At 50.5% G+C, this 25497-nt stretch overlaps 1 protein-coding gene across 1 annotated transcript in view; it reads right to left on the bottom strand.

Annotated features, from left to right (window-relative positions):
* MGA (MAX dimerization protein MGA) overlaps nt 1-25497 on the bottom strand; it is a 734728-nt gene that overhangs the window by 102600 nt on the left and 606631 nt on the right. Inside the window, exon 22 of the mRNA XM_086937233.1 lies at nt 12179-12418. Coding sequence (XP_086793359.1) covers nt 12179-12418 — 240 coding nt within the window. The remainder of the gene's footprint in view (nt 1-12178; nt 12419-25497) is intronic.

Genomic DNA, 25497 nt, shown 5'->3' on the forward strand with positions numbered 1-25497 from the left:
GTGGAACCAGATGTCGTCGTCGCGATCAGGTGAAGGTGGACGCTTGTCTCTGCAGCCACGTGGACCAGGTGGTGTCTTCGACGACCAGGATGGAGGCACGAGCTGTCCCACGCAGGCTCTCGCTGTCGGCGGTGTCGGCTTCGGAGTCAACAGGCCTTGGCAAAGGCAACCCACGCGGTGAGTGGAAACGGCGTCTGGAGTGGACCAGGAGGGTCCGGGGTGCTCCTCTTTTGGAAGGGAGCAAGGGCCAGTCTGGAGCAACCAGACCAGCAGTGAAGTTGTCGGAGTTCGTCGTCTGGGAGGTCACCAGCCAGCCGGCAAGTGACCAGACAACGCGTCGAGCAGCAAACAGGCAGAAGGGCCCCACGCAGATCTCGTGGATGCTGGAGGGCTGATCTTCGGTGCAGGAGCAGCTCGGGGTCGGGGCTTCTCAGTCCCCAAAGCACTTGGACGAGGATGCCTCGGAAGTCGTGCTGGAGTGAAGTGCTGCTTCTTTCAAGATGGCCGGTCCCACGTGTCTCGTCGCACCCACGGATCTCAGCTGTGCTGCAGATGTAGGTAGAGGTCGGAGAGGTCTGGGAGTCCGGGTCTCGTCGGGCTCTGAAGTCTGGATCCTTGCAGGAAGACGACAAAGGGAAGCCGCTGTACGCTGATGGTGCCTGCTTGTGCAGGGGACACTCCTTGCCCACAAGGGAGATATCTTCAGTCTTCTGTGAAGCAGAACGTTGAAGTCCAGAGTTTCTTCTTGTGAAGTTGATCAGAATAATCTAATTTGGAATGGGACCAGCTCCTACCATTATCCGGCTAAAGGGGGGCTGCACTACGACTAGGTCCCTCCTCTGGGTGGGACCAGGAAGGGGGGTGGTTACACCCCCTTTCCTTTGTCCGGTCTTGCGACAGCTCTGGGGCTGGAGTGCCCCAGGAACTGGTTCAGACCGGTGTATGCACAGGCACACCTTGTGTGCCCCAGGCATGTCTCATTCCTTTCAGCCCTGTCCTACCTAATACACAAAATCCTGTCTGGGGTGGTGCTAGCACCTCCCAAGGCAGGAAACCCTTTGTCCAAGCCTCCCTCGCTGGAAGGACTCCCAGCAGCAGGAGGTCAGACTTGTGTCTGTGGTGGCAGCATCTATTTTGTGATGCTGAGGCTCGAGTTAACTTTAACCGGGGTTCAAAGTTACATACATGTCGTATCCCTCTAGAAGGGTGGAATGCTACCCCCGTCGCTATAATTGGCGAGGGGGTAGTATTCCAATTCGTATAACACCTTACTCAACATGTTTTGATAATGCTATACCAAAGTTAGCATTTAACCGCGAGGATTATAATGCACTTAAGAGTATATGGTATAGCGTTATCATGGAACAGCTATTAGGACTTGGTTCCGCAAGCTGCAAACGGGCTCAGCTCATGCCAGAGCACTATCTCACATAATTCCAAGCACTCTGCCTTCAGGATTGATAAGGCCTGCCATAGGAGTGACTGATAGGAATATATGTGTCCATTTTAGGTTTAGATATAGGTAACCATATCTAAAGCAAAGGGTGATTACACCATCTTGCCCTACTGTCGTGCAGCCAGTTGTGTCTGTTTAGATGGCCAGCCAGGGGTGGCATAATAAATGCTTCAGCCCCTGGTAGGCCCTGGGTACACCTATGCCCTGGGTACCTATAGTACACTGTACAGGGACTGATAAGGTGTCCCAGTATCCAATTAGATATGTACCTAGAGTACATAGAATCCATTTTACAGAGAGAGCAGTGGGCCTGGGGTCCTGAATAGCAGGGCCCCAGGACAAATAAGTCGAAAAACCAGCAAAACACCAGGCAAAAAGTTGGGGGCAACCATAATCAGATATCCACCTTCCTACACCATGCACTTGGAGAATGTTCTGGGCGCAGACTTCAGTCCGAATGGGAGTACTGTGTACTGATAATGGTTGGCGCTGACTTGGAATTGCAGGAACTTCCTGTGTTTGTGTGCAATGGGCACATGGAAGTATGCATCTTGAAGGTCTATTGCACATAGCCAGTCTCCCTGTTGCAACTGAGGAAAAATCGGATGCAACAACAGAATGCAAAACTTCTCTCTGCGAATCCACTTGTTTGCCTGTCGCAAGTCCAGAATGGGCCTGAACTCGTTCTTGTCCTTCTTGCAAACCAGGAAGAACCGTGAGTACAGACCTCTTCCTCTTTGAGATATCGGCCTCCGCCTGGAGCTCGCGCAGTTGAAACCGCGAGCTGACCGGAGGAATTGATGGAGGCGGGCTGGTGAACCGAAGACTGTATCCATTGCAAACAATATTCAGCACCCACTTGTCCTGAGTAATTTTTCTCCACTCTGCCAGAAAAAATTGAACGCTTCCCCCCACCGGAGCGGGTAACCGATGTAGGGGAAGTAACCGCTCAGGGTCGAGACCCAGCCGGGCCCTTGTTCGCCGTGGAGGACTGCTGGGCCCCTCTACCCTTCTGTCGCTTTTGGAAGGGTCTCCGGAACTGCTGCTGTTGTTGCTGCTGCTGTCCCGAAGTCTACCGCTCCCTCTGTCCTGTGCACCGAACCGTCTCTGGAACGGTCGGTAGGCCTTCTTTTCTTTGGGCTTCTCCAAGCCCACAGCCGTCAGGTTCTCTGCCTCTGCTTTCATGCGGGCCATCTCATCGTCGGCATGCTTGTCGAATAATGTTTCCCCTGAGAAGGGCAGATTGGCCACCCGCTGCTGGGCCTCCGGCTTGAGTGATGTGAGCATGAGCCAAGCATGGCGCCGCTGGTTGATCACATGACAGTACCCATGGGCAGCCAAAAGAGACATCCGCAGCCGCGCTGATGACCTGGTTCGAAACCATCATCCCCTCCTTGAGGATCTCCAGGAAGTCCTCCCTCTTATCTCTTGGCAGGAGTTCCGTGAACTGTTGAAGGGATTCCCACAGGGCATGGTCATACTGCCCTAGCAAAGCCGCATCGCTGGAGGCCTTCATGGCCGTGGATGCTGTCCCACAAGCCTTCCTGCCAGCTGAGTCGATCCATCGGCTTTCCTTGTCAGGTGGTACGGATGAAGACGGGGAGGGAGAATGTAGCTTCCTGGCCGCCGTCCCCATAACAGAGTTGTTAGACCTGGCACCTTGTCGTGAGTTTCCCTTCCACTTTTTGCTGATGTGCCTCAGTTGTTTTTTCTGGTGTCCGCCGCTCAGGGCACTGCGCCACGGCCAATCCGTGCCGCAGTGCAAGTGCTCCCTATGTAAAGTGTATATGTGATTGATTTCCATGATTGGTTCATTGGATTTACTGTCAGTCCCCAGTAAAGTTCACCTGGAGTGCCAGGGCTTGTAAATGCCAATGCTGCTAGTGGGCCTGCAGCGCTGGTTGCGCCACCCACAGAAGCAGCCTGTTAACATGTGACTAGGGTCTGCCATTGCAGAACCTGCGTGCAGTCTGGTACTGTCATGCTGGCTGGGCAAGTGCACACACTTGCCAGCCTCTAAACCTTCCCTTAACTTCATATTAGTCACCCCTATGGTAGGCACTAGGGAAGGGTGCATTGTAAGTGTAAGGTAGGGCAAGCCCTAATGTGTGTGGCATGTCCTAATAGTGAATTACAGCCAAATTCGTTTTTCACTATTGTAAGGCTACTTGTTCTCTTAGGCCAGATGAGCTGCTGGAATTATTACACCCTATAATCCCAGCAGGCTCAGGGAACATGGTAGAGAGTCATGTTTAGTATGCCTGAACTCAGAATAATAAAATACATATTTTAGTAAAGTTTATTTTAATATCCTGTGTTTGCAAATGCTACTTTTAGAAAGCTAGCATTTGCTTGCCTAACCATTTCAGACCGCCTCTGCTAGGATGTGTATCTGACTGTCTGGGTTATGTGAGTGACAGGGCTGGGGGATGACAGGTGGTGAATGCAAGGATTACACCTTAGTGGGAGGTAGGAGTGCCCCTGGACTCTAGATGGGTCTGTGCTCTGCCACCACAATGCTGGCTCCGCCCCCTGGGGAGCGACTGATGACTCAGCCGGCACCTGGCCCAGGAAGGGCGAAGCACTGTCAACAAGGTACTCCTGGCTGCCCCTGTCCACACAATGCTGGCTCCACCTCCTGTGGAGCGTCTGATGTGCCTGCCCCTCACACTGAAAACAGAAGCCAGATTACACCCCACAAAGTGCTCAGAGACTGAAAGAAGGTATTCAAAGGCCCCCCTGGCCTGAAAAGACAAAAGAAATGCTGTATAAAAGTAGGAGCCCTGCTCCTTGTAAATCAGAATCCTGTTTCCCACAACGAACCTCTGCCCAACTAGAAGGAGAAGAAGATGCTGGAAGGACTCGTCTGCTGCTTGCCTTGCTGAGGAAGGAGAGGAGAAGACTTTCTAAAAAGACTTTGCTGACTTGTGCTTGAAACTTTTCTCAAAGGGCTTGATTGAGCTTGCCCCCTGATCTGAACCCCAGGACTAGTGGGTTCTTGGTGCCTTTGCTCGTCCTTCAACTTCGAGCCGTGTGTGCCTCCCGCCGGAAGACTGCGCCCCTCATAGGGGTGTGGCACTCGGAAGCTTGCCTGCCTTTGTCCCTGTGAGAGCCTCGCTCCGGGCTAGGCTGCCTGCTCCTCTGCCCCTCGCCTGTCAATAGGAGCGCGCTGAAGCGCTCTCGCCCCTCCCGCCGGAATTCTTGTGGCGATAGCGATTTACGCCGGGACCCGCAGCCCGCACGGACCGTGCCCTGCTGTCCCCTCTTCATTATCCCAGAGTGTCTGCAAGCCGCCCCCCTCGTGGAGACCCCAGTACCGTCGTACTGTGGGGGTCAAGGGCTGCGCCTGCTTGTGTGCCCGCACCCACTGACGTCAGGATCCAAGGCATCCCTGAACGGGCCGAGTCGCACTGCCGTGCACAACTCGTCCCAACCGTGAAGGAAGCAAAGCATTCTTGAAATCTACCCGGGCTAGGGGCCCGCAACGTTTTATTTCCCCTTTTGCGCTCCAGCAATCGTAAGTACATTGTTTGTTTTCAGTCTAACACGCCTGGCCTCCCAGTTACTCGCCTCCCTACCTGCCGATCACAGAGGAGGTACGGGTCGACCCGCTGAGAGCCGACCGCGAGGGGTGCACTCCCGTGAAAAGCCCGGCGCGCACCCTGTACGAGTCGCACGCTTGGTCACGCTGGATGCGTGAGACGTGGTAGGGTGTCGCCGTTTGGGCCGGGGAAACATACGAGAGCGCTGCCAAGAGCAGGACCACGATCCGAAGGTCCCCACGGAGTGGCAAGGGACATAATCCACTCAAGAAGTGCTTCAGTAGTACAAAGAGGAGAAGAGAACTGTTTTGGAAGTGAATTGAGAAAGAAATCCTTTTTGAACTTTAACTAAGAGAAGCTTGTATATCTACAACCTGTGGCCTAAACCTAAAAACGTTATATTTGGTTTTGTGATAAGTCATACCTGTGTGTGTGTGTGTGTGTGTGTGTGTGTGTGTGTGTGTGTGTGTGTGTGTGTGTGTGTGTGTGTGTGTGTGTATATTTATATATATATATATATATATATATATATATATATATATATATATATACATATATATACATATATATATATATATTTTTTACATAAAGAGAAAGTATTTTTACATATACTTACAGCCTGGTGTCCATTTGTGGTGGGATTGGTATATTTTACTGTGTGTGTTATTACATTTGCTTAACTCCATAACGCCTGAAGAAAAGCCTTGGCTGCTCACGCCTCGCACCTAGAGGGTGAGCAAGGGTAATTCTAAGGGGTCATCCTTCGCCTTGACTTAGAGGAGAGGGTCCCTGCTTGTCACAAGTGAATACTTGCGCCAACCAGAGACCCCCAATTCTAACAAGAGTCCGGAACCGGGTCCATTCGTAGAAAAGCAGAGTCCGAATCCGGGGCCCTGTGCTTTTTCAGAAGCCGGGAGGGAGCGGCTCTCGCCACTGCTGCCGTGAGGAACAGCTCCTCCGCGGGCTCTACCAACCCAGGCGCCAGTGGTAGCAATGGGCGAGACAAATGCTTCTTGTGAAGCGTCTCAAAGATCACGGACGTCGTGGGTGTTGGAGCCGTCACCGTGATTCTCAATTTCGCTGCCCTTCTTAGGAGAACATCCTGAAACGTGCTGATGTCGTCCACCGGACACACCCTTGTCCCCGGGGATTCCGACAAGTTCGGTGAATAGGTCCTGGTCCAGGACCTTGAGGAGTCCGTGCTGGACCGCAATCCGCGCCTCCTATGGTGCCGTCTTGACCTGGTGGAGGATCTATGCCGACTCCTCGATCTCCCCCCTCCGTCCGGAGCGGGATCGTGACCTCCTTGGCTTCGGCCGATCCGCCGGTACCACCAGGGCGGGCGACTTTGGTTTGGCCGGGGCCCTCGGCTGAGGGGTCCCCTTGGGAGGAGTCGGAAATCTGGCCAGTGAGACCGACCTCAGAGGGACCGAAGGCGGCTTGTCTGCTGGCAGCTGAGGTTGAGGTAGAGAGTGAGGAAGTGGTGGTAGCGGCGGAGGAGTAGGGGCCCGCGGAGGGAGCCCCCTCGGCAATGGAGGCGGGGGTGTAACCGGCCTCTGTGTCGGGGTATACACCATGGAGTACACCGAACCCGGGGATCCGTCTTCCTTTCCAGCCTGGGACGTTGGCGAACCTCCCATGGCGCCAGACCTCCTTCCACGTCTCTTCGGCGTCGAAGAACGGCGACCGGACGGCGAGCGTCGGCCCCTCGGCGGCGAGCGTCTTTTCCTCGACGTCGACCGTCTCACCCTCAACGGCGATCTGCGCCTCGACGGCGATCTTCTCTTCGACGACGAGGATCCCCTCGACGACTACCTTCTCCTTTTCGCCGACGGCGAACGGCGGTGTCGCCTCGACGGCGAGCGCCGGGCCTTTCGACGTCGATCACTCTACGACGACGACAAAATCATCACAGGAGACCTCGACGGCGGTCTGTTCAGTTCCTTCAAGGTCGAGCGTCGAAGTCGCCTCGACCCAGAGCCCTGGGGAGACGGGGTACATACTATAGTCATCCCTCTCGACGCCGTAGTCGGTGCAATCGACCCAGACGGAGAATGGGGACGCTTGCTGGTCTTCCTGCCCCTGGGGAGCCCCCCAGAGGTCTCAGCACGGGCAGAGGAAGCCCCTCCAGACCCACCTTGCGCCTTCAGCCTTCTTTCCTCAAGGCCCTGAAGCCTGATCTTCTTTCTATCCTTCAGGGTCCTGCCAGAGAAGCCTTGACAAATCACACACTCCTCTGGGACATGGGAAGAGGGAAGGCAGAGGATACACACCTCATGAGGATCTGATTTGGCCTTCGTCCTGGAGCACTCTGGACATTTGTCAAATAATGCAGGCATATGGACAATAAAAGAGTGCACCAAAGGATTAACCAGAAGAAAGGCACAAAAGTACTTTAGAAAAGCACTCAAAACTTGAACAAAAGTGAAAAATCACCAATAAACCCTTTAAAAGGGAGAGCTCAATGCTCCAGGGTCCTGCTTGCAGGAGCCGGAAAAAAGAACTGAAAGTAAAAGGGACCTGCTGTGCATTCTGGGATACTGTGAAGCTCTGGAAAGTTCTCTTAAAGGCACAGTATCCTGTTTTGAGCCACAAAATGGCAGCCTATGGGGCTTGTCTGTCCATGTCTTCCTCTCTATCATTCCAGAGGGTTTTTGCTGCTGAAGCAAGGGAAATCTGGACAGACTTTGCTGTTTGTGGATTTTTGGTGGAATTTCTAGTTGAAGTACTGGACAGTGTAGCCTGTTTATATAGGCTGCATTATCTGTCTTTAATTCTCTCTTAAGTGTCTGTGCAGTTCTGCATTTTTCGACACCTTAAGAAATTATGTTTGATTGCCCCGGGGTACACTCACATGGGTGGGACTATTCACTAGATTATGAGTATACACAGAGATCCCCTACTACAGAACCAATGGTATGCAGGATGAGATCGATCCTAGTAGGGACTTGTAAAGCCGGACCGACAGCGATTTCCTCTTTTGCAGGAGACAAGCTGATCGCATAAGTCTGTTCTGATGTTCCTCGTTGGAAAAGCCTTGCAGCGATTCGTGTCCAGGATAGACCTTAGAAACTTTGCTAACCTGGATGGGAGAAGGACTGATTTCTCTTTGTTGAGTTGAAGACCCAGGTAGCTGAAAAGTTGGATGCTTTTTGAAACCGCTCTGGAAGCTGCTTGGAAGGATGGCGCTTTTATAAGCCAATCGTCTAGGTAGGGAAAAACTTCTAGAGATTGCTTTCTGAGGAACGCCGCCACTGGAGCAAGGACTTTGGTAAATATCCGTGGCGCAGACTTGAGGCCAAAAGGAAGCACCTTGAATTGAAAATGGCTCTTGCCTACTGTGAAGCGTAGGTATTGCCTGTGAGCTGGAAGGATCGGTACATGGAAGTATGCGTGCGTCCTCTAAATCCAGCGTCGCCATGTAGTCCCCTGGATTCAGTAGACATATTATATCTTGAAGGGTGACCATCCTGAATGATAGTTTTATGGGATAGGTGTTGAGCTTCCTTAGATCTAATATTGGACGCCATTTCTCCTCAGACTTGCGAACCAGGAAAAACCTGGAATAAAAACCTTTCCCTCTTTGGGAGTGGGGGACCGGTTCTATTGCCCCCTTGATGAAGAGTTGGTGGGCTTCGAGACGTAAAAGTCGTAGATGTCTTGACTGGCTGGCACCAGGAGCTCTGGTTGGAGGAAGCTGTTGAAACTCCAAGGTGTGGCCACTTCAAATGATATTCAAGACCCACTGGTCTGATGTAACGATTTTCCAGTTCTTCAGGCAATAAGAGATCCTGCCCCCCACTGATGAAATTGGAAGGTAGGAACAGTAGAAAGAGCCAGGAGGCCGCTATTGCCGTTTGGCATTGTCTCTGCCCTGGCGATATTGACGGGCTGTCCCTTGCTGACGAGAGAAAGAAGCAGATTGACCTTTGGCGATCATATCGGCCTAAAATTGCGAGTGCGTTAGAGGCACGAACTAGGAGACTCGACATAGAGGAAAATCTCTTCCCCACATTGTCCAGGTGTCTACCCTCCTTGTCTGGTGGAGAGGCCAGAGGAGCTGCCGGGTTCTTAGACTTTCTTTGGGCCGCCTGGGAGATCACAGAGTCCCCCTTGGTTGGCCAACCAGACACACAGGACTACCATACGGTGCCCTGTACTTTTTCTCTAGTCGTGGTAAGACTGGAATGACTGTTGCCGGTGATTTCATAGCTTTCACTCCCTCGGACCACACATGCTCTATGACAGGAATATAGCTGATGGATCTTTTATATGGTTCCTTGAAATCATAAAGGAAACAGTCTGTTTGAACCGAAGTAACTGGCAGACCAAACAGTTTTGAAGCCCGCTTCAAAAGGTTATGGAAGCCACCTATGTCAGCAGGTGGCGAATCCACTGGATCTGGCGAAGGAGAAGGAGGATCTGGAATGATGTAATCGTCCCATTCTCTATCCGGATTAGGGACCTCTGTTACGTTTCCTCCATCATCCGAGGAATCATCATCATCATCTTGAACTGTATGAACTCGACCTGATGGTCGACGAACTTCCTCAGGTTCTTGAGACCGTGGCCGAACCTCCGCTGTCGTGGGTGGTGGTAAAGGTGGAGGAGGTATTTGACTGGTTTCCGGAGTTTGTGAAGGAAACCTTTTCCTGTTGTCCATCAGCATCATCTGCAGGTCTGTTATGAGTGAAGAAGGCATTGCAACCATACCCTGCTGAGACTGTTCCTGAATCCTCACTCAGAGGAGATTGCCGCACCTCCTCCTCATAGTATCCATCAGAGTCCTGATATTTAACTTGGAGCTGCGACGGACTGTAAGCCACTCCATATGGACCTTCCTCCTCTGAATTATCCTCATCTAACAGTAAAGCAGGAGGGAAGGTATCACCCTCCGTGGGGACGTCATATCCGGTGTTATCTAGCATCTTTTTATTGAAATCCGTACTGTTTCCACCATCGACGGGACCGTCGTCGACGAGAGCACCGTCGACGGAGAATCAACCATCGTCGACGAAGGTGTTAGCGTAGACGGCACCGTTGACCAGCTCGTCGTCGGAATCAAAGCTGTTGTCGTCATCGCCATCGTGGTCTTCGTCGTTGTCAACACCACCGTCGGCGTCATCCTCGTCGACGTCGAGGATATCAACCTCGTCGACAAAGAACAAAGTCCAATCATTGACGTTGAGGCTGTCGTCGTCGACACCACCGCCGTCAACGAGGCAGAACTAGCAGGAATATGGATTTTCACCGTACCTGTTGATGTCATCGTCGGCGAGCGGGTTTTCTTCACAGATTTTGGATCCTGAGGCAGAGATGCAGGTTTTTTAAAACCTTTTGATTTGTCTGAAGGAGGTGAGGTAACATAAGGCGTTTGGGAACCTTTCTGAGAAGAAATCACCTCAGCACTCAATCACACTTTCTCCTTTACACCTCGGTGAGGAGATTTTAGGGGATCAGAACCACCAGACCTATCAGAGATCTTATGAGTGGATTTAGAAGGAGGCTCAGTAGAGGTAGAAAGGGATGACCTACTCCTTTTTGTTGATCTCCTTGAAGAGGCAGCCAAAGAAGATTCCTCACTGTCGCTGGAAACGATCTCCTTTCTAGACTTCATCTTTTGAAGCCAGGTTAGAAGCCTCCCTTCTCTGTCTCTCAATGTTTTTGTAGAGAAGGTCCTGCAGATTTTACATTCTGTAGCCTTGTGGTATGGATACAAGCAATAAATGCAATCTGTATGCTTGTCATCTACATACAGATGCTTTTTAGTGCAAGTAGCACAAGCCTTGAACAAGGCCTTCTTTGCCTTATCAGACATTTGAAGAAAAAAGGTTGTTTTTTGAAGTTGTAGAAGAAAAACTGAGCAAAGCCCAGTGGAGACTCCCTTAGCACAACGTGCGGTAGAAAATTTGAGGCTCTCTCAGGAGGGTTCTATGGGGTGAGGCTCTTCTGATTGGTTGTTGCGGAAAGTTTGGTCTCTTTTACAAAAAGAGGTGGACAAGCTACAAAATGAGATGAGGCCTAGTTTTTCTTTTGGTACCTATAGCTATGGTATTTTTTATTTACAGAAGCTCCGATTCCGACGACAGGGGAATGATACAAAGCATGGGAATCTATGAAAGTTCCAATACTGGGGCAATCTTTAAAGAGACTCAAAATCTTTTTGTTCATGTGCACTGCTCTTTGAAAAGTACATTCTTGGAATACCGTCAAATGTAGACTAGCTAACAGACCAGAGGCTGAATTGACGATCTCGAACCGGAGTGAGAGGGAGTACATCAAACCTGTTGGCTGTAAAAAACAATTTAAAGATGGAGTCGATGCCCATGCACATTGCTATTGAAGGGAGGAGTCAAAATGCCTCATGAGTCGAAAATAATTATTCAAAGATAAACAACTCATAAGCATTCAAGCCCAACATTAGATGGCAAACTTATGCAAAGCATGTGTATTTACAGCCACACATGCCTTGAACATACTTCTCCCTTTGAGTAAGCTTCTGAAAACCAGCTTAAAGATGACAGAGCTTGTCTAGCACCACTGTTTAGGCTTCCTCAATTATTTAATGCTTCAAACATCCCTGTAGACTTTCTAACATTAAACATATAGTATATCTTTGGAGGAGTTTGCATTACATTTCTGGAAAAGATATAACTTTCCAGCATTTCTTTATACAGTATTTTGAATTATTAAGTGGAATCTTATTAAAAAAAGCTTTCAGATTAATTGCTCTCTAAATTCAGAGCAAAATTGATTAACACATGGAGAAGCGTGGCTCAATGGTTAGAGCGGCAGACCCTGATGCAGAGGTCTGGCCCAGGACCCGGGTTCAATTCCCGCCTCTGCGGCTCTTGGACTCAATTTCCCCGGACCTGATAATTCTCGCCTCGGTGCCTAGTCTAATCATGGGTCCCACTCTGTGACTCTGGGCAATAGCTTGCTTAATCTCCACAACGGCCCCAGCAGGGCTTGGATGCCTGGCTTCACCTTGGGGGTGCCCAGGAGTGGACATCTCACAGGAAAGCCCGGAAGGGTTCCACAGCGGTATGAATACAGCGCTACGAGACCTCAGGGTAGAAGTGCGCTCTATACATACAAACACATTTACATGTAACAGTAATGAAAACAACTGAATACAGTATTTAAGAACAAGCAATAATTCAACTATTAATGCACTTACCCACTTGCTGTGGTTTTCTGGCAAGTATCAAAGGTTTCAGTCGCTTTTGGTTGGAAAAAGTCAACTGTTCCACATGCATCAAAGACTCTAAAGATAACTCTTGCTTTAGCAACCTGCTAGGCCGCAGTTGCTGAGCAAGCTCTTCCTCTCCCTTTTGCCTTTTTTTCCTCTGGGCATCCAAGGCCTTCTGTTTGGCATAGATATACTCAAGCTTCTTCAAGACCACTTCCTCAGTTTTCCCTTGATGATGACAGAAAAAGATTCAAAATCACAGTATTCTTGTACCACTCGTATTTGATTCTGAAGTAATTGAGGATATCTTAACACTTTCAACGCCAGATTTTCAAAGTATGTCACTGCACTTAATGAAATATTTATACATAAGGGAAGTGAAAGAGTGACACAAAGCATCAACGTCTACAGCTACAGATTTCCACGACTGAAAAACATCTGAGTAGTGCATTCTTTATTTCCAAATTGGGGGATTTACCTTTTAAGGTACACCACATATGTTTCAAGGACAATGCTAGGTTTCTGCAGAGAAGAACAAGTTACTTACCGTCAGTAACGATATATCTGTAAGAGACATATATATGTTATAGATTACTTACCATAGAATTTTCCCCAGGCGTCAAACTGGATCCGGCCAATTTTTCTAAAGCATGACCCCTGCACTTCGGCTGGTGTCATTGGCCAACTCCATGTTTGCCGTTGGTGTCGTGATCGTTGGAATGACGTCGCGGTATCTACTTTGCCGTCAGTTCTTTACACGACATTCCACGTCAAAAGCGCAGAGCGATGCAAGATACTGACCACTGGTGCACACAACTAGGGTCCAAAAGGGAGTCCCTTGCTCTAGGTCAGTTCGCAGAACGGGGAGGATGGAAGGGCACTAAGGCATCTATAACTAATAGATGTCTCTTACAGATATATTGTTACTGAAGGCAAGTAACTTGTTCATCTGGAAGAGACTATTAGTTACAGATTCCTTACCTTAGAATAGATATCCCAGCAATACCAACCCTGGAGTTGGGACTGTGAACCAAGTTCACACCAGAAAGTCCTGGAGAACTGAACGGCTAAAGAAGCTGTCTCTTTGGAGTTGGCTATTCAGGCAGTAATGTGTAGTAAATGTGTGCAATGATACCTACGTGGATGCCTAAAAAAAGGGGGTGGTGATCGACGGACCATCTGAACCAATTAAAAACTCCAGGGAAGACATGGCTTGCCAGTTCGGGCTGGACTGTTCCCATGAGGCAAATGGTCAGACTGATTTGCATATGGCCATGTCTGAACTGGGGTGGCTGAGTGGGCAAAAGAATGGTGATGGATTAAACCCAGATCAGTTGACTGAGGGTGAGTGTTTGATTTGCTCAAACGCTCCGTCCATCATCCCCTTTTGTTTCACGTGGATGCCTGGCAGATGTCACTGAGCATATCCAAAAGCAGTAGTGGCCGCCATTGCCCTGGTGGTACGGGCGCACAACCCTACTGGAGGCTCCTTTTTCGCCAGGGAATAACAGATTTTAATACAAAGAACGATCCATCAAGAGATGGGTAGTTTTGTCATGGCATGACGTTTCTTGGCGCCCACATAACCACCAAAGAGCTGGTCATCCACCTGGAATTGATTTGCGCGATCTAGACACATTTTGGATCCAGACGGTGGAGCCTTCCCTTCTCTTTAGACGAATGCGGGGCAGGAAGAAGGTGGGCAAAGTGATGGTCTGTCCTATGTAGAAAGAGGTAACCACTTTGGGAAGAAAAAGTCTAGTTCGAAGGACAACCTTGTCCGGATGAACAGCAAAGAAAGGAGATTTAAAAGAAAGAGCCTCACTCACCCTGCGAGCAGAGGTGATGGTAACCAGAAAAGCAGTGTTTAAGGTCAAGAGTCTGAGAAGACAAGTATGTAGTAGCTCGAAAAGGAGAACACAAAGTAAGTTAAGACCAGATTCAAGTCCCACTGGGGCATTACGAAAGGAATAGGAGCAAGGAGGTGAGTAATGCCCTTAAGAAATCTATGTACAATAGGGGACACGAAAAGAGAAGGCTGATCAGGTAGTCGAAGAAAGGCCGAAATGGCTGAAAGATAGCCTTTAAGGGTGACCAGAGAAGAGCCCTGCTGGGCAAAAGAAAGAATGAAGAGGATAACCTCTGAAAGAGGGTCCGAAAGGGGTTCCACAGCCTTTGCTGTGCACCTTGCCACAAATTTGTTTCATCTACAGGAGTATACTAGCAGTAGAGGGACGCCTGGCTAACAAGATGACACTATAAACTTCGGGAGAAAGGTCGAAAGCTGTCAACTGTCATCGCTCAATCTCCACGCAAGTAGGTGGAGGCTGGACAGGTTTGGGTGGAGGACCGTACCCTGCTGCTATGACAGAAGATCCTCCTGAAGAGGCAGTCTGATGGCCAAGTGCAAGAGCTCGGGATACCAGACTCTTCGTGCCCAGTCCGGAGTCACAAGAAGGACTTAGGCCCGATCGCGCTTGATCTTCTTCAGCACTCTGGGTAGAAGTGGTAAAGTCGTACAGAAGAACATAATTCCACTCACGACAAAAAGAATAGACGATCAAGTGCTGCCTTGGAAATTCCAAAGTGCAGAACTGCTGACATTGCATGTTCTCTTTGGTGGCGAACTGATCTAATCAAGGCTCTCCCCACTGATGAAAGAAACCTTGCACCACCTCCGAGTGAAGACACTTTTTGCGATCCATCATGCACCGGCGGCTGAGTTCGTCTGCCCTGGGGATCAGGGAACTTGCCAGTTGTTGAACCACCAGTGACATGCCCTGATGTTCCGGCACATCCAGAGGCAGATAGCCTCTTGACATAGGGTCCACAACACCACCCCACCTTGTTTAATGTACTACCACATGGAGGTGGTGGTGTACGTGAACACCTGCACTACTCCCTTGACAGAAGGAAGGAATGCTTTCAGTGCAAGACGGATTGCCATGAGCTCCAGAAGGTTGATGTGGAGCCCGGACTCCTCTGGAAACCAGAGGCCTCTGATCTCCGCCTCTCCCATGTGGCCGCCCCATCCCAGAAGTGAGGCATCACCACTGTGAAATCTGGTTGGGGAAGGGAGAGGGATCTGCCATTGACCCAATCCTGGTTTGTGAGGCACCACTGCCGTTGGCACGCAGTGCTCCCTGAGATCTGGACGCAATCGAAAAATTCCCCTGATGCTGTGCCCACTGGAATTTCAGGTCTCACTACAGAGCCTGCATATGCCATCTGGCATGACCCACCAGCAAGAGGCAGAAGGCCATGAGGCCCCAGCAGCCGCAGGGTCATTCTGACCAAAACCCGGGATAGAGGCTGACAGATCGGAATTATAACCTGAATATTCCAGACTCGCTGCTCGGGGGGATAGGCCCAAAACTACATCGTATCCAGAACCACTCCGATGACAGGTGTGACTTCACCACGTTGATAGAGAACCCCAGCGAATGCAGGTCGTCTGCCGTAGTCTGGAGGAGGGATATGACAGGGGCGCTGGTAAGGCCAAAGGGGAGCATGGTAAACTGAAAGTGCTCATGGCCTACTGCGAACCATAGGTAATGCCTGTGGGCTGGCAGGATGGGAATGGGGAAATAGGCGTCTTGCAAGTCCACACTACGATCCAGTCTCCAGGGTCGAGGGCAGACAGAACCTGAGCCAAAGTCAACATCTTGAACATCTCCTTCCAGAGGAAGCAGTTGGCGTCCCTGAGGTTTAAGGGAAAACGCAGGCCTTTGTCCTTCTTGGGTCCCAGAGTGTGGGAGTAGCAACCATGACCTACTTCTGGCACAGGGACAAGCTCAATGGCTCCCTTGGCCAAGAGAGCCGAAACTTCCTGGCAGAGAAGGGCCAAGTGATCCACCGACATGCGATGGAATTGAGGTGGCATGGATGGAGGTGGTAAACACCCATCACAACAAACGTATTACAACGACTACCAATACCCAACATTCCATCACAACGCAACTACCATTACTCCGCAATGCCATTACAACACGTCCTTACAATGCATATGCATTTACCACGCATGCTTTTGCAACGAATTTCGTTGTAAAGGCATGAATGGTAAATGCATATGTATTGCTCATGTGAGTTAAAGGTAAGTATAGGGTTTGGGGTGTAGGGGTATATGTTTTGGGGTGCCAAGATTCATTTTATGGTTCATGGTTTGTTTAGGTTTTGGGCGCAGGAGTAATTTTAGGGTAGGTTTGGGCTTTGGGGTGACCAGGCTAATTTTAGGGATTCAGGATTTGAATGTCTTTTGGGGTGCACAGGGTTATTTTAGGGTTCAGTTTGGGTTGCCCAGGGTAATTTTAACGTATAGTGTGGGTTTTGGGGTGCTGGGGTATTTTTAGGGTTCAGGGTGGATTTGGGTTTTGGTGAGCAGGGGTATTTTTAGGATTCAGGGTGGGTTTGGGGTGCAGGTGTAATTTCAGGGTGGGTTTGGGTTTAGGGGTGCAGGGGAATTTTTAAGGTTGGGGTGGGTTTTATATGACCAGTGTAATTTTAGAGTTCAGGGTTTGTTTGGGTTTTGGAGTGCAGGGGTAATTTTAGGGTTCAAGGTAGGTTTGGGTTGCAGGGGTATTTTTGGGGTGGGTTTGGGTTTTGGGGTGCAGGGGTATTTTTAGGGTCCAGGAAGGGTTTGGGGTGCAGGTGTAATTTTAGGGTCTGTTTGGGTGCCCCAAAGGGTGCCCAGGGTAATTACAGGGTTCAGGTTTTGGGGTACAGGGGTATTTATAGCGTTCAGGGTGGGTTTGGGTGTGCATAGGTATTTTTAGAGTTTTGGATGCCCAGGATCATTTCAGGGTTCAGGGTGGGTTTAGGTTTTGGGGTGCAGGGGTATTTTTAGGGTTCAGGGTGGGTTTGGGGTGAAGGAGTAATTTTAGGGTTTAGGGTGGGTTTGAGTTTTGGGGAGCAGGGGTATTTTTAGGGTTCAGGGTTTGTTTGGGTTGTTAGAAATGGGGGTCTCTAGTTGGCAAGGGTTTGCACCGTTGTCCAATAGGGACCCTTTTTCCTAGTCAGGATAAGGGATTTACACTCCTAAAATAACCCCTGCTCACCCCCTTGGCAAGAGCAGTCAGGCTTATCTTAGAGGCAGTGTGTAAAGCATTTGCACATAACCAACAGTAGTACAGTAATACCGTGGAAGCACTACAAAAGTACACCACCCCAGTTTAGAAAAATATCCAATATTTTTATATACTTAAGACAAGATAAAAAACGATAAAAAATGCACAATACAGTACTTCAACATGTTAACTTATCAAAATAGTTCCTTGATGTCGATAGCACTGTCTGGGACTATCACGGCTTCGTGAGCGAACAAATCCAAACAGTTCTGGCTGACCGCGGCGTAGCGGGCCAGCTACGGTGGCAGGAAGACCCGCAAACAGTATCTTTTAGAAATGCAGGGCGTCAATGACCTCTCGTTGAGCTTCCGAAAACAAGGCGTCCGCAGGCGTCGGTTCTGGAGGTCGGTGCAGGAGTCGTCGGGGGCCCTTGAAGTCACAAGTGTTGCAGGTCGATCTCCTCTCTGATGGAGTCAGGAGCGGTGGTGTCGGCAGGCGTCGTGTGGTGCGGTGCGAAGTGGCGGCATCAGATTGGGTTGTCGGTGAGACCAGGGTCACGGTGCGAGATGACGGCGGTGGTCATCACGGAGCTGGCAGGTTCCGGTGCAAGCAGAGTCGTCGTCATTGCGGATGCGTTGTCGTCGGCTGACAAACTGGAGTCGATAGCGCTAGTAGGCCAAGGCTGTGGTGCAGGATGAGGGCGATGCGTCATGTAACTTTACGAGCGGCGCCCTCGAACCACGGTGCAAGCAGTGGCGTCCATTTCGCTGTGGAGCGTCGCCGTCGGGGATACCAGGACGGTGCAGAGTGCGGTGCCCACAGGTCGCGGTGGGAGCAACCGCTCGGTGGTGGCAGGTGTCGCCGGTGAGACCAGGGTCGCGGTTGAGTGTTATCCTCTGCGGTGCCAAAGCGCCGTCGTGAAGCAATGCGGTGCCTACAGGTCGCTGTACGAGCAGCGGCTCGGTGGCGGCATCAGAAGGCGTTGTCGGTGAGACCAGGGTAGCAGTGTGGCGTTGCTGCAGTGCCCTCTGTAGTGCCTTCAGGACACAAAGTCGGCAGCGGCGTCGTAGAGATGCTTTTCTTCTGCACAAAACACACAGTCCCCAGTGCTGGGGGCAGAAGAGCTTCAAGTCTTTGCTGTTCTGGAGACTTCTTGAACAGATGGGCAAGCTCTACCTCAAGCCCTTGGAGAAACTCACAAAAGTAGATTGCAGGAAGTCAGTCCAGTCCTTTCACTGCCCAAGACAGAAGCAGCCACTGCAGGCCAACACAGCAAAGCGCACAGCAAAGTGGTAGTCCCTCCTCACAGCTTCTCCAGCTCATCTTCTTGATCCAAAAGAGTTCAAATGTTCAGGGGTCTGGGCCCCAATATTTATATCCCAAAATACTTTGATCTCTTAGGCAGAGTGTGTTCTGCAGAGTGTGCCTGTGCCCAGCCAGAACCAGTTCTGCCTTATGCGGTGTGATTTCCTGGCAGGACGTGGAGACGGCATTGTCAGAGGCAGACCAGGCCCTTTCAGGTGCAAGGAAATCTCCTCACCTTACCCTCATTGCAGCCCAGGACTGTTCAGCCCTTTCCTGACCCTACCTAGACTATCTGGAGCCACTCCTGCTCCCAAGCCTTCTGTCATCCAAAACCCAAACAGCCAATCCACATTCCAAAAGAGGCACACGGGATGACTCAGCAAGAAAATACCTACTTTCTAAAAGTGGCATTTTCAATTACAGAATGTAAAAATCACCTTCACTTAAAGATGCATCTTTAGATTCTAAATGCAGGCATACTAAATTTTATTTTCCCACCAGTACGCACGGGCAGACTGCTATCCGAGGCCATTCGAGTCAGGGGGGGGGCACCAGGCAAGGTTGCCCGCTGTTCCCACTACTCTTCTCACTGGCGATGGAGCCTCTAGCCGAGCGACTGCGTAGCAGTGACACACAATGGGGCATTCCACTGGCAGATGGTACACACATAATATCGCTGTATGCTGACGACTTACTTCAGTACGTCAGAGACCTCGAACACTTGCCACCGGAACTATCGGACATCTTGCGAGCGTTCGAGATCATGTCGGGCCTAAAAGTCAACTGGGCCAAATCGGGGGCGTACCCATTTGCTCCCGACATCCCAGACCCTGAGCTCAGGATCAATGGCGAGAGGTTGCCGTGGCACCAAACCACGTTCAAATATCTGGGAATTGATTTGGAACACGGGAAGGCACAGAGTAGCACTGACGAAATTGTACATTCCAGTTAGCGATGGAGGCCTAGCCGTACCAAACCTGGAACTCTATTATCTGGCGGCGCAACTGCAATGGGTAGTGGCTTGGAGTTCAGGTAGAAATCATGAGGACACAGCTACAGCTGTGGACACACTATCCTCGCTACAGATACACTCATTATTCCACCCGCTGACACGCGCTAGGAAACACACCCAACTACATGTAGCAGTGGCTGCAAATTGCTACTCTCGATGCCTACGACTTACCAGAACCACCACACCGTACGCCCCGGCGCTCCCACTTCTAGGCATCCCCAAGGCCGCGACCGTGGTTACAGAAACGGCCCTGGAGCAGTGGACACGCTCGGGTATAGAAACCATGGCAGACCTATACACTGACGGCGCCCTGCTCCCCTTCGATACACTTGCCGCCGACACGGGGTTACCAGCAGGGCAGTTCTTACAACACGCTTCCATAATCAGAGCGTTCACACAGAACTGGGGAAACATTACTGAAGAACCTCCCATTCACCAACTGATACAGTGCATGCACGTCATGGGGAATGGCACACACGTGGTGCACTGGCTAACCCAGGCGCTGCTCTCACACACACAATGCACCTTACAACCACTGCGGGATAAGTGGGCGGTGGACAGAGGGAAGGCCTGGACAGACAAGGAGTGGGCGGTGATACTGGGAAGCCCCAAGCCCCAAGAACATCCCCCGCAACGCACGCTTTAAACAGATCCAGTTCTATATATTGCACAGAGCATACCTCTCCCCAGACAGGATAAATCTATACTTTCCAGGAGCAGCGGCGGGGTGCCCGAGATGCGAGACGGAAGGAGCGGATCTCTTACACGTGCTGTGGCAGTGTCCGCAGATCCAAACGTACTGGCGGTCAGTGTTACCGATATTGGAGCGGAGCACGGCCATGGCGATACCGATCCCTCACACGTGGGAGGCATGTCTGTTGGGCCTCTACCACAGAACCAAGCACTTCTGGGATCTTGGTCTTATTACGGCCAAGAGACTAATCACTAAACACTGGAAACGCGCAGAACCACCCAGGACAGAGCACTGGCGCACTTTCCTGGACAACTGCGCAAAGGCGGAAAGCATCTCCCTTCACAATGAGGAGACAGCAGGGCTACGCAAATTCCCCATTGCGGCGCTTTGGGACGAAACACTACACTCCTTCCACAGAGAATACCAGACACTAGAAGAACCTACAGGACACACCTCCCCAAGCGGAGAACACGGAGACAGGTGCACAACACCAGGCACTGCTGATAGTGGCCCCATTGCCGGCACTCCCATCACATAGTCGGGATGAGCGCTGCCCCCCCGCCCCACTCCCGAAATACGCCCACCGCTGATACCGCATCGCCCTCCCTGTACTAATGTGGCGAGCACGAACCGATCGCGACACCCCCAGACCCCCCCCCACTGCATGATCGGGTGTCCATCACGCCACACACTTCCAAGTTTGGTAACCCCACACCTCCCCGTTCTTACTATATTCACCCCTCCTTTACAACATGATAACGAGGATGGCATGATTGAGCTATAATTCCACCATTGTATTTCATTGTGATGTAACAATGTAGCATATGCTTTGCAGGGTGATCCATGCATACAACTTTTGAGTTTCGTGATACGGAATACTGTACGATTCATGTTTTCTTTATCCTGTGAACCCAATAAAGGATATATTTAAAAAAAAAAAAAAAAAAAAAGGAGGGGAATACAGGGGAATGGCTGTTTACGGCGATGTTGCTATGGTGTATACATGTGATACCTCCCCCTGTCTTACCACTCTTGTCCAAGCTGATGATGTCGTAGTTTGGGGGTACTAGAATGTCGATGAGTGGAGGATTCCGTTAGCCAGGTTTCGGTTAACATTATCAGGTCCAGTTCATGTGAGATAATGAGGTCAGCTATGTCCGCTGCGTGTCTAGAGGGTGATCTACAATTTAGGAGTGTGCATTTATGATGGGGTATGATGAGGGAAGCAGTGGGATCCCGAATGAGTGGGACTCTTCTTAGATTGTTGTCGAAGATTCCTCTATTGTTGTGTGTAGAGGACCTGTAAGGGTTAAGGGGGATAGTAGGGATGGCCATGTGGGCGGGCGATATGGGGTTCGTTAGAGAGGGTTCGCAGGAGTGTAGAAGGGAGTGTAGAAGAGAGCGTAGATCATTCTCCGAAAACGGATTGATGCTTCGCATTGGGCGGGTTAAAATATTACGGAAGGGAACTGATTTCCAGCTGGGTAGAATAAGTTTTGGGGTGAATGTTAGGTGAGTCTGGAGCTCGCTTGATATAGACGTTCTTGAAGATCTAGTGCGCTATGGTTGTCTCGATATCACCTCTTTAAAAGCTTGGAGTTCCTCTTTGATTTGGTGAAGTGCGGACATAATCTCCTCCAGTCTGGTGTCTGGAGCGGTTATGAATGGGGTTGGTGGCTGCGTTATGAATGTGGATGGCAGGGATGTGGACTGGTTAGGTGTGTGATCTGGTGCATGATTGAGTTGAGTTGGAGGCAATGTTGCATATGTGGATGGGAGAGTTGTTGATATAGATGGCTGAGTTGCGGGTGTGGCTGGCTGGTGTGTGGGAGCGGTGTGTGATCTGAGGGCAGCGTGTTATCGAAGTGGTAATGGGGTGTCCTGTTATGTGCCAACAGCTGACTGGGGGGTGGGGGAGGGTTGGCTGGAGTAAGTGTTAGGAGTATCATTGTGAAGCAAGGATGAGGTAGGGGGAGAGATGATTATGGAAGGGATGATGTTAGAGGGGGGGGGCGGGGGAGAAGAACTATGATCGGACCCAGAGGGGGTTCAATTTCTATTGGAGGTGCGTATGTTGTCTCAGTCGTGCTGGGTGGAGGTAAAGTGTGTGGGTTAGGTGAAGTGAAATGAGGTGCCTTGGTGGGAGGGGTAGTCAAGGTGGAAGAAGCCTATGGATCCGATGCCAGTAGTGGACGGGGTAATGGAGGGGGGGAGGGAGGCTGTAAGAGGGTGTTGGAGATGTGACATCTTGAATGCTGGAGGTGGGAGTAGCTTGGGTATTAGTTTGGAGATTAGACACTTGTTCTTTAATAATGGGGAAGATGTTATCCAGTAGATTTAAACTACGGTCTGTGGATTGAATGAGGATTGTACCGTTATTGTAGATGTAGATGATGACGGTTGCTGTCGCTTGGAAGAGCTGGGAGGGGGCAATAGAAATAACTAGACCATGCGCAGATATCGTAAATGAGGCTAGGAATGCTTTCCTCCATTGGGCTCTTCGTTTCGTGAGGAAAATAAAATCAGTGGTTGTGTTCCCGTTGTGTAGTGAGAAATAGGGATCAGTGAAGAGAGTTTGTGGGTGCAGTTTTGCAGATTTTTTTGAGAGGTTGGGGGGATAAATGATGTAGGTATGTCTGCCTGTGAGTTCCATCATATGCGCAGCAAAGTTGGTGCTGTGAAAAGGGGCGCAAAAGGGTGTATGGGACTCAAGAGGGATCCGTGAAATGCAGTGGGAAGAGATTGGGATGGTGGGTGGGTACGGAGGGTGAAAATAACAACTGCGGCTGTGAAGAAAGAAGAAAAAACACACAGAAAGAAGCAAAAGAAATGCAGAAAGAAGCAACAGAAGTCCTCAAAGACGAAGGAAAGTTTCAGACGGGTTCTGGTGGTAACGGACTCTGACTAACCAGGCCTAGAGCCAGTGCTATGCTAAAAGACACTGTAAGGTCCTGGTACATAATAGGGCAGGGGGATTAAAACTACCTCTTAGTCAGAGGTGCAGAAAAGCCCCGCCCCTTCCCTTCACCAATGTGCAAAAGTGCCCCGTGGCGCGTTTTAAGTTGGGGGATTAAGTCCCCTTGAATCTTGAGGGTCCCTGGGGTCCACCTAGCCCACCAAGTACCTCCAGTAAGGGCCACAGAGCTGCATTGCAGAGAGGTGTGGCCTGGACCATCTCTCTGTAACGCAGGCCTCTGGTGCTTTTTGGAGGTACCTGATAAGCTAGTTGGCCCCCCAGGGGCCCTCAGGATTGAAGGGGAATTAATTCCCTAACTTAAAACGTGCCACAGGGCGTGTTTGCACACGTCACCTTAGGTCCCGCCCCCTCCCTTCACCACTGTGCAAACGCATCCCGTGGTGCGTTTTAAGTTGGGGGCGTTTGCACAGTGGTGACGGGAGGGGGCGGGCCTGAGGTGATATGTGCGCAAACAAGCCCTGTGGCGCGTTTTAAGTTAGGGAATTAATTTCCCTTCAATCCTGAGGGCCCCTGTAAATATTTATGCAAAGCCCCGGGGGAGGCGGTCCTAGGAGCAGTGTGGGGAGGGATTGGGCCCCCCACACACATTTTTTTTTACTGACCCCGGGACCTGGCCCACCTGGGGGCTTCAATTAAACGAAGTGCGGGAGACCACGCTTGGTTTTAAAAAAAATTCTCGGCCAGATTCACACACCCAGGGTGAATTCGGCAGATTTAAAATAAAAAGAAGAAAAATGCTTTTTTGGGCCCTGGGTGTCCTTGTGGGACTCCCTGAGCAGGCCTAGGGGGTCAGGGTGTTCCTACCCTGCCCCCTTTTCTTGTTTTGTGCCTTTGTTTTTCTGGTAGAACCGAAGCACAAGATGGCTGCCAACACTTCCTGGTTTGAAGTGTTAGCAGCCAATTAGAATGCAGCTGGTGATCGGGAGGGTGCGCGGATCGGGAGGGTGCGCGGATCCACCGTGCCTCTATAATCAAAACATGTATTTTTTGATTTTCTCAGCAACTACTAAACAGATTTACACCATTTAAGGAAAAGAGCTCTTTCTGAAATAAGGGCTACCTTTGTGCCAAATTTGGTGTAATTCCGTTCAGCAGTTCGAGCTGTAGCCGTGTCTAAAGTTTGCTATGGGATTTAAATTGGAGAAAATAAGTTTTTGGACCCCCATTTTTTACTCAGCCCCCGCTTGCCGAATCACCCTGAAACTTTCAAAATAGGAGCGGACTGGAGCACCCCACTAGTTTTGAAAATGTTGCTAAGATTCGTCAAACGGCGCCAAAGTTATTGGGAAAAGAAAAAACGCTTTTTGAATAGAAACAAGGTACTAACAATAACTACCTACTGGCAACCGCCAGTAGGTAAAATATATATATATATAAAACATACACACACACACACACACATATACATATTTACCATAACCACTTTTACAGAGTATATGCCTTTACCACACATGCCTTTGCGTTATAATGGCATTGGTGCTAAAGGCATATTTGTCGTAAAAGTATGAGTTGTGATTAAAAGGTGTTGTAATAGCACTTGCGTTGTAATGGTATGCGTGGTGTTGACATGCGGGATAACATCATATATTCTGGATGGAGGGGTAGTCTTGAAGGGGAGGGAGTAGCCACTTCAACTATCTGCAAAACCCACCTGTCCAACGTGACGGTTTGCCAGTGGGGTAGGTGATGGTGAATCCTGCCACCCACTGGCAACTGGCGGCCCTGGAGGGTAGGACTGGGAGGGTTTGGAGGCTGCCGCAGAGGGGGTACTGGTGGACTGGCCTCCTGACCCACGACGCTGGGTCCCACGTCCCCGGACAAGCAGAGGCTGACCAGTTTGCGCAGGGCTGTGGTGGCTCTGGGCAGGATGTGGAGGGGCACCCCTTCTGTAGCGGCGAAAAGCAGATTGCGCAGGACGGTGGGAGCGAGGCCCAAGGATCTGGCGTAACCCTAGACTCAAGTGCGTTGTCCGCTTTCTCGCCAAACAGGCGACGACCATCAAAGGGCAAGTCCAAAAGGGTAGATTGAACATCGCCTGAAAAACCAGTGGATCTCAGCCTGGCGTAGCGTCTCAAGGTTACTGACGTGGAAATCGTTCTGCCTAGTGAGTTGGCGGTGTCCAGCCTACATCGAATGGCGAACTTGGCTGCATCTCTTCCCTCGGCAACAGCATGGGAGAGAGTGGCCTGGGCCTCCTCCGGGCACTTTGGCAGCACCTGTGCAACCGAATCCCTCACAGAATGGGTGTACCGGCCC

The sequence above is a fragment of the Lissotriton vulgaris genome, chromosome 9 (assembly GCF_964263255.1).
Source record: "Lissotriton vulgaris chromosome 9, aLisVul1.2, whole genome shotgun sequence".
NCBI classification, from domain to species: Eukaryota; Metazoa; Chordata; class Amphibia; order Caudata; family Salamandridae; genus Lissotriton; species Lissotriton vulgaris.